This window comes from Malaclemys terrapin, chromosome 1, assembly GCF_027887155.1.
Source record: "Malaclemys terrapin pileata isolate rMalTer1 chromosome 1, rMalTer1.hap1, whole genome shotgun sequence".
In the NCBI taxonomy this organism is placed as follows: Eukaryota; Metazoa; Chordata; order Testudines; family Emydidae; genus Malaclemys; species Malaclemys terrapin.
The window spans coordinates 298,692,996-298,701,876 of record NC_071505.1 but is presented as its reverse complement, the minus strand read 5'-3'; the positions used below and the strand labels follow the sequence as shown (position 1 = coordinate 298,701,876).

The 8,881-nt window shown below is 47.1% G+C and overlaps 1 protein-coding gene across 2 annotated transcripts in view; it reads left to right on the top strand.

Moving 5' to 3' along the window:
* Window positions 1-229: 229 nt before the first annotated feature.
* COG6 (component of oligomeric golgi complex 6) overlaps window positions 230-8,881 on the top strand; it is a 93,621-nt gene continuing 84,969 nt past the window's right edge. The window contains exons 1-3 of one of the 2 annotated variants that reach the window (XM_054015230.1): window positions 230-370; window positions 1,900-2,043; window positions 3,082-3,153. In XM_054015230.1, the coding sequence (XP_053871205.1) occupies window positions 1,903-2,043; window positions 3,082-3,153 (213 nt within the window). In that variant the 5' untranslated portion in view covers window positions 230-370; window positions 1,900-1,902. The other variant, XM_054015229.1, reaches the window with a different exon arrangement.

Here is an 8,881-nt window from a genome sequence, read left to right as displayed (position 1 = left end):
CTCCCTGCGCGAGCGACGTCAGCTGAGGGATGTCAACAGAGCTCCAACTGCTTCGTGCGCCGCCCTGGAGCCGAGCCCCGCCCCCATCCGCCTCTGCATGGAGCCCCGCCCCTATCCGCTTCCCCTCTGTATCTCCATGGAGCCCCGCCCCCAAACCCCCGTGCGCCGCCCTGGAGCCCCGCCCCCATCCGCTTCCCCTCCGCCTCTCTATGGAGCCCCGCCCCCATACCCTCGTGCGCCGCCCTGGAGCCCCGCCGCCAGTCGCTCCTGGTGTCCCAGGACACACTGTCCCCCACGGGTGTAGACAGCGGAATCAAATTGCTCGGAGTCGGTTGCCGGGGGGGAGTATTTTCGGGCCGCTCCCCGGCAGGTGGGTGAGGTGGCGCGGCTAGACCGGTTCCGCTGCGGGAGGGGAAGATGGCGGAGAGCCGGGGCGAGGTGGCGGCTCCGCCGTCGGGCTCCTCTCAGGGGCCCCCCGGCAGCACCGGGACCGCGCCGCCCAGTAGCAACCCGCTGTCCCGTAAGCTCCACAAGGTCCTGGAGACGCGGCTGGACAACGACAAGGTGCGAGCGGGGCGGGCACTGCCTGGGGGGCAGCGGGCTGCCCAGGCCGGAGGGGGCGAGTATGGGGGGTGGAGGCTGCCCAGGCCCGGGGGAGCAGGCTGCCCGTGCGGGTTGCGGGGAGTACTAGAGCCGCGGGAATGGGGAGAGGCCCTGGCGGGGTGGAGAGCAGGAGAGAATGCGGGGGGCTAATGTGCCTGGGATCGATGCTCTACACCGTGTGGCCCCTGAGCCTCCCAGGAGAGAGGTGAGCCCTTCTTGACTGATCGCCAGCGCGGTCGGTGCTTGCCGAGATGCTCTCATGCACACCCGAAACAGGTGTTCACAGTTGTTCATACCCTGACCCACCGTACTGGGCCTGGCGGGTTACCGAGCCAGCCTGCGGGTAAGGGTGGCTTGATGTTGGAATGAATGGGTGATGGTGGCTGCCCCCGTACACCGTTACGCTCTTCTCTTATCCTTCATCATTTTCCCATTGGAGTGTAAAAACCCAAGTGTGGCTCAGGCCTGCAACCCAGGGGTAGGTGTCTGGTCTTCTGGGGGTAAAACCTGCAATGTTGATAGTAAAGTATGTTCACTAGGCTATATAAAAGTACCCTATCCAGTTGTGGTGGGAAAGGTGCTTGTCCAAGAGTCCTCCAACACATTTCAGCAGGCAGTTATAATATCCTGTAACTGCAATCAGAATAACAATAAATACTATCTACATTATGATAGGTTTCAGAGTAGCAGTCGTGTTAGTCTGTATCCGCAAAAAGAACAGGACTTGTTAGAATAGGAGTACTTGTGGCACCTTAGAGTCTATCTACATTATGTGTTTGTCTCAACCGTATTTTCTAAGACTTTATTAGTTGGACATTAAAATTCATGTGTTTTGTGTTTAAATTAACATCAAGTATCATCCACTCTTTTCTGCCCATAAGGAAATTCACACTCAAGAACACCTTACGGTTAATTGGCGTTAATCTAAATTTTGATTGTGCATGGAACATTCATATCAGTTATTAATATAGTGGTTGAAAGTGATTGTGCACCACCTCACCTATGAACATTTGGGAAAAAAATTAAAATAGAGACAATCAAACTGCTTGAGGAGTTATATTTTTTTTAAAAATGTGTTAATTTTAGATGGTTAAAGAATACTCAACATCAATGTCTTGAATCAGGGAGAGATCACTTGATCATTACCTGTTAGGTTCACTCCCTCTGGGGCACCTATTATTGGCCACTGTCGGTAGACAGGATACTGGGCTAGATGGACCTTTGGTCTGACCTAGTTGGGCCGTTCTTATGTATCTTAGAACAGAAGTTCTTAGTTAATTTTCTTATATTGTACAGGAAATGCTGGAAGCTCTCAAGGCTCTTTCAACCTTTTTTGTCGAAAACAGTTTGCGCACCAGAAGAAACTTGCGTGGAGACATTGAGCGCCGTAACTTAGCCATAAATGAAGAATTTGTCTGCATTTTCAAGCAAGTTAAAGAGGTAACATTTTTGTTAACAACTCATCTTAAAACATCTAGAATTGATCTGAAAAAAACCTCTGTAAGCTTGAAAACTCATCTCTTTCACCAATAGACGTTGGTCCAGTAAAAGATGTTCCCTCACTTACCTTGTCTCTAGTATTGATTACATGAAAACCAAGCCTCAAAGAATTTTTCCTTTTCCGAAGCAAATTTACCATCATAGTAGAATTGTTTCAGCCTCTTCTATAATTTGACCATTTTTCTCACATGTAAGGTGTTCATCACTTTGACTTATGAACATAAATACACTGGAGCTAAAGCCTTCCTGGAAATGACTTGACTTGACTCAGTACATGTAAATATGAGGTTGGATAGAGCCCTCAGTAACTGGATGTGATTATAAAGTGATTTCACTAAAATCAAGCAAACCAGATGCTCTTTTACTGAATTGTCTCAGTACTACAATTTGAAATTTGTTTGGTTGTAATGTCAGACTAACAAGAAACAAAGCGATGCTAAACTTCCAAAGCTAGCTGTTTTTCCCTTATAAATAAACCAACTAAACGTTCTCTGGCATCCAGATTTAGTTTTTATTGGTATGATAGACTTGCCCCTGAAGAGCCAAAGCAGTGGCAAGTTTTCTTTTGTAGTAATAAAAGGTCCTTCATATTTTGCTCAGCAGTACAGAATTGCAGTATACTGAACACTCTATACAGATGCTGATGCATCATGGAAGACAGAGTGTGCACTGCTTCTTGGCAAATAAAATGGCAATATTATCTGCTGTTCTTTAACCCTAAGAAGCTCACTGGTATGATCACTGAGTGAAATTAAACACATTTAGGAAAAGTACACCCAAGAAGAAAACTGGACTAGATAACTTCTTCTTCTGAGAGGGTGCGGAAGGGGAACTGTTGCTGAAACATAGATAAATCATGCATGCCAACATTTTGAAAAATTCTGTAGATAGATTCTAATTGTAGACTTGATGTAGCATAACCATTACAGAAAAATACACCACAATACAAATAAACTACCAATCTTATTCTATTCTTAGGAGCTTGAAAGTATAAATGAAGATGTTCAGGCAATGAGCAACTGCTGTCAGGACATGACCATTCGTTTGCAGGTACTGTAGGAATAGATGTCTGTTTTTTCCCTATCTTTCCCTGCTGCATCTTGGCAGATTACTTAACTGCTTAACACAGTAACCAAAGAAGTTTTTTCCATTAACAGCTCTATTAAGGCAACTCTAGAATATTAATGCTACTATGTAACTGTTATCTTGGTATAGTAATCAGTGTGTTTCTAGTTCTAAAGAAAAGGCGTTCAGCTACTTTCGGGGGAGTTACATATCACTACTTCCATTCCAGTTATAGGAATATTTTTCTTTCAGAGTATCAAGGTATCAATCAGTTTTTTAATATGGTGAAAAACTGATTATATGAAGAATGCTGTACTTTAATTTTGAATCTAAAAGTGTATTATATAGTATAAAAAAACTACCTTGTTCCTTCTTAATGTGTGTATGGAACTATTATGAGGATTAATAAGTTCTAGATCACTTTCATCAAACACAGACAGTGCTGTCAAATGCCTTGGCCACTGTACAGTAGATCATGGGGGACAGAGAAAAGCTAGCTGGATCTCAAGCTGGATAATATGGGAGGGATGTGGATAGAGTGAGCGATGCAAATAGACGATATGGCCAGGAATATATTTTCCCTTTTAATTGAATGTGTCTTCCGTTTTTACTCAAGTTGGGAATAACTGGATACTGTTGGATCCCCAGCTGTTTAGGCCATCTTATAACAGGAGTGACCAGGATTGCCTTTTTTCCCCTGGCCAGAAGTGTGACCCTTTTTCATATATTGACTTTGCTACCATGATCTGGGCCAGGGATTCAATGTAGCTAGTAGCTGAATTGAAAGGGAGGCTATAAGTGTGGGAGTGGGCAATGAGTGAAGAGGTTGAAGGGTAAATGGGAATTTGAATTAGTAGGGGAAGATGGGGAGGAACTAAAATCAGCAAATGACAAACAACAACTTGTTCATTTTTTGCATGTTTGAATCTCTTCTAGCTTGTTTTGGTCCTCTCTTATATGAAAGGAGTGCCTGTCATTTTGACCAATATTGTTTCATTGGTTCCTTGTACTTTCCCATTGTTCTGTGTTTATCTGTTGTGTTTAAGGCAGTGGTTCCCAAACTGGGGTTCGCCCGAAAAATTTCACTAATAGCGGACAGAGGATCCCGGGCATTGGAGACAGCAGGTGGGACCCGGTTGCAGGGCAGACACCCAGAGCCCCAGGGAGAGCGGAGCCGGGCAGTTGCGGCTGGCAGCCCGAGTCCCGGCGGTCAGCGGGGGAGTCGGCAGCCTAAACCCCAGCGCTCTGCATGGGGCTGGCAGCCTGAGCCCCGCCCCAGTCAGTGGGGGAGCCGGCAGCCCAAACCCCAGCGCTCTGTGTGGGGCTGGCAGCCCGAGCCCCAAGGAGAGCGGGGCTGGGCTATTGGGGCTGGCAGCCCAAGCCCTGCCCCCGTCAGCGGGGGAGCTGGCAGCCCGAATCCCAGCCTGAGCCCCAGGAAGAGTGGGGCCGGCCAGTTGGGGCATCCATCACACTGAGGAAATTTAAACTTTAACCCTTGAAAATATTCATTTTTAGGAGGGGGGTTCATGAGATTTCACAATTTAGTGAAAGGGGTTCGCGGGCTGTTAAAGTTTGGGAACTACTGGTCTAAGGCCTTGTCTACATTACAAAGTTTTGTCAGCTTAATATGTGCAACATCTAGCCCACTTTTGGGTGCTAAGTAAATAAGACATTCCTACAGATGTATATAGCCAGCTCTGAACCAAGATCTTTCTCATTTCTCTCTCCAGTTTTGGTGTTGGTATTTCTTTTAGTAATTTGTATTTCAATTCAGAAAGGAAACTAGGAGCTCAACTTCTCCAAAAGAGGTGTTCTTCAGAAAGGAAACTGATACCTTCTTCTGTGTTTTGGGCTTTTTTTTTTAATTAAATAAAGTGTAACTTTGGAGAAAAGATCTGGATACAATGCACTTCTTCACAAAATGGTTTAGACTCAAGTCCTTAATCCTGGGCACCTGAATTTCATTTTAATGACCATTAAAAGCTGCATTTCTTTATTACTGACCTATTCGCATTTTTCACATTTGTTTAATAATGTTCAGTTCTAAAAGGTCCTACAGACATTCAACTTCATAATCCAGCCACACAGTATTATATCTCTTGTTAACATCTTAACATTTTGTAGATACTAATGAATTCAGGAAAAAGGTAAATGCATTTTAATGTGCTTTCTGGAATAAAACCTGGAAAAAAATTGCCATGCACATTTTAAAAATGTTTCCTTTGCTTTATTATTTCCTTTTTTGCTTTAAGGTTAATGATGCTTTCTTTACATTAAGGAGGGTGTGATTCTAAAGAGCAATTCACAACGTGCATGCTCTGCTACCTTTTTGACAATGGCTAATAGTATATTTAACTAATCAGTTACAATGGAAGAAAAGCTAACTGGGGATAGTAAGAAAAAAAGATTCAACCTTACACAGTAATATGAAATGTGCCTGGGCAAAGTCCCATCCCAGTGCAACTTCATTAATAACTGAGATATTTCTTACCTGTCCTCTTCTCCCCTCCCACACTGCTCCTCTGATAAAAGTACACAGTGAGAGAGAGATGAAGCAAAGGCAGTTTGATAATGGGGAGTTAGTACCCAAACTGTGTTACTTGGAGGTTGAATGAGACCTCTGAAGAATATTATCAGAGTATATTTATACATGCTGTTAAACTTTTAACTATATTAAAAACCCCTAATTCTCTTCCCTGTAGAGTCACCCTTTTCCTCCCTACCCCCAACAAAAACCTGTTGCTGAGCATTACAGTATACACCTCTACCCCGATATAACAAGACCTGATACAAGACGAGTTCGCATACAACGCGGTAAAGCAGCGCTCCGGCGGATCAGTGCGTCAGGTCCCAGCCGCGGCGCTCCGCTTCCCGCCGCAGGTGAGTGTGGGGAGGTTGGGGAAAGGACGCCCCCCGTACTCACCTGCGGCAGGAAGCGGAGCGCTGCGGCTGGGAGCTGGCAGAGTGGAGCGGGCTGGGGCCGGGCTGCTTCGCTTCCGCCGGTGCTGGTGAGTGCGGGACCTTCCCCCCCGCGTGACATGGCTGGGGCCTGGACAAGGAAAGCGGAGCAGGGTGGGCCCGCAGCACTCCGCCTCCCATGAGTACGGGGAGCGTCCTTTCCCCAACCTCCCCGAACTCACCAGCGGTGGGAAGCGGAGCAGGCTAGGGCTTGGCTGCTCCGTTTCCTGCTGCTGCCAGTGAGTGCCTGTCAGGGGGCAGGTGTGTGTGGATAGCGTTCGGGGCAGTCAGGGGACAGGGAGCAAGAGGGTTGGGTAGGGGATGTGGTCCTGGGGGTGATTAAGGACAGGGCTCTCTGGAGGGGGTGATCAGGGGACAAGGAGCAGGGAGGCCAAAGCAAGTTTGATATAATGCAGTCTCACTTATAGTGCGGTAAGACTTTTTGGCTCCAGAGGACTGAGTTATATTGGAGTAGAGGTGTACCTTTACGATCAATAGCCCCTGGCTTTGACATATGCATGATATTGAGGGCTCTGGAATAGGACTGATCTTCTTCCATATCACTAGTGATAAAAATCTAGGGGCTGTTCTCAGAAACTCTTCAGCTGATCTTGATGTGGCATAATTGTTAATGAGGATAATGTTTCATAGAAATGTAGGACTGAAAGGGATCTCAATAAGTCATCTAGTCAGTCTCCCTGTACTGAGGCAGGACTAAGCATTATCTAGACTAGGAATCTCAAACTCAAATCACCATGAGGGCCACATGAGGACTAGAACTTTGGCCTGAGGGCCGCATCACTGAAACCTTTTCATACAACGATACAAAAGTATAGTCAAAAATGAATAAAATGAAGAGTAATGTAGCATGCTATTGAAAGCCAATTTATTAACTTTTTTAAAACTAATGCGAAGAGGGGTTTTAATAAAATATAAACCATCAATAATGCACCTCACTCAAAATGACACACATTTACTTTTAGAATTACTTTGGTTAAAGCCCCCTCCCCCCGTGCCCTGCTCCCACTCCGCCCCTTCCCTGCCCTCATTCCAACCCCTTCCCCAAATCCCTGCCCTGGCCCCACCTCTTCTCCGCATCCTCCCCTGAGCATGCTGTGTCCCCACTCCCCCCTCACCCCCCCCCCGTCCTAAGTGCCACCAAACAGCTGTTTGGCAGCAGGAAGTGCTGGGAGGTAAGCAGAGGAGTGGGGATGCGGTACGCTTGGAGGCGGAGGACAAGAGGGGATGCGGGGAGCATGGCAGCCGGTGGAGTTGGCGCCTATGGCGGGCTGCAGGAAATAGCACCCGCGGGCCACATGGTCTAGATCAGGGGTCTCAAACATCTCTAACAGGTGTTTGTCTAACCTGTTCTTAAAAACATCCAATATCAGAATTCCATAACCTTCCTAGGCAATTTGTTCCAGTGCTTAACTACCCTTACCATTAGGAAGTTTTTCTTAATGTCTAACCTAAATCTCCTTTGCTGCAATTTAAGCCTATTGCTTCTTGTCTCATCCTCATTGGTTAAGGAGAACAGTCTATTGTCCTCTTCTTTTTAATCACCTTTTATGTACTTGAAGACTTATGTCGCCCCAAGTCATCTTCAGACTAAACAAACCCAATTTTTTCAGTCTTTCCTCATGCTTTTTAGAACTTGATTAATTTTTTGTTGCTCTCCCCTGGACTTTCTCCAGTTTGTCCACATCTGTCCTGAAGTATAATACTCCACTTGAGGCCTTATCAGGGTTTAGTTTAATGGAAGGAATCACTTCTTGTGTCTGGCTTACAACAATCCTGCTAATATATCGCAGAATGATTTGCTTATATTATAAAGTGTGTGATCCACTAGAACCCTGTGGCATACCAGCATACAATTCAGACCAATGAGTAACTGTCATGCCTGCCCTGTAATGTGGGATGCCCTTTACAATGCTTTGCTGCTGTAGCCTCCAACCGGGACTGCTCACAAATCTTCAGCATGTAAATCACTTCCAACTTTCTGTGTGTGCTGCAGTCAGCCAGTACATGTTCTCTTACCAGCCTTAAAGAGTAAGAGAGTGACCCCAACACACTCCTAAGCCCAGATTTTCCCCGTGGGAACGTATGTCCTGTACTACCCAGCCCTCTCCAAATGTAAGAGTGCGGACTCACCCCTGCGGTGCCTCCTGCTGGTCATCCTCAGGGAATTAGCTCTCCCAGCATCTGGAGTGCCCTCTGCAGGCTGGTGATCTGCCTTACTGCTGGCCCCATGTCCCTCCCAGGACCCCAGTGCCCCATTTACCTGGGGTGCTGCCCCTCTAGCAGTAACTCCTTACAGACTCAGGGTCTCCCCCCCTAGGGGAACCCCCACCCACTATCCCCACTTTGCCTCAGTGTTCGGCTACTGCCAGTCCCCATCTAGCCCCCGTTCACTGGGGCAGACTGCAGTATAAGCCACTCATCATAGGCAAAGGGGGTTTGGATCTGCTGCTTCTGCCTACCCATGGGCTGACCCCTGCAACCCAATATCTAATGGGCCTTACCAGACCTGCAGCCTGGGACTTTCTTAGGCCGGAGCTCCCTGGTTCCCTAGGCCTTTCCCCAGCCCTGCTCCAATCTAGGTTCCCTTCTTAGCACCTTGCAGCCAGGCCCTTCTCTTGCTACAGGCATTGCCTTTTATAGGGCCAGCTGGGCCTGATTGGGGCATGGCCCCAGCTGAGCCTACTTTCCCCCAATCAGCCCAGGCTTCTGCCCCAGCCATAGCCCTGTCCTAGGC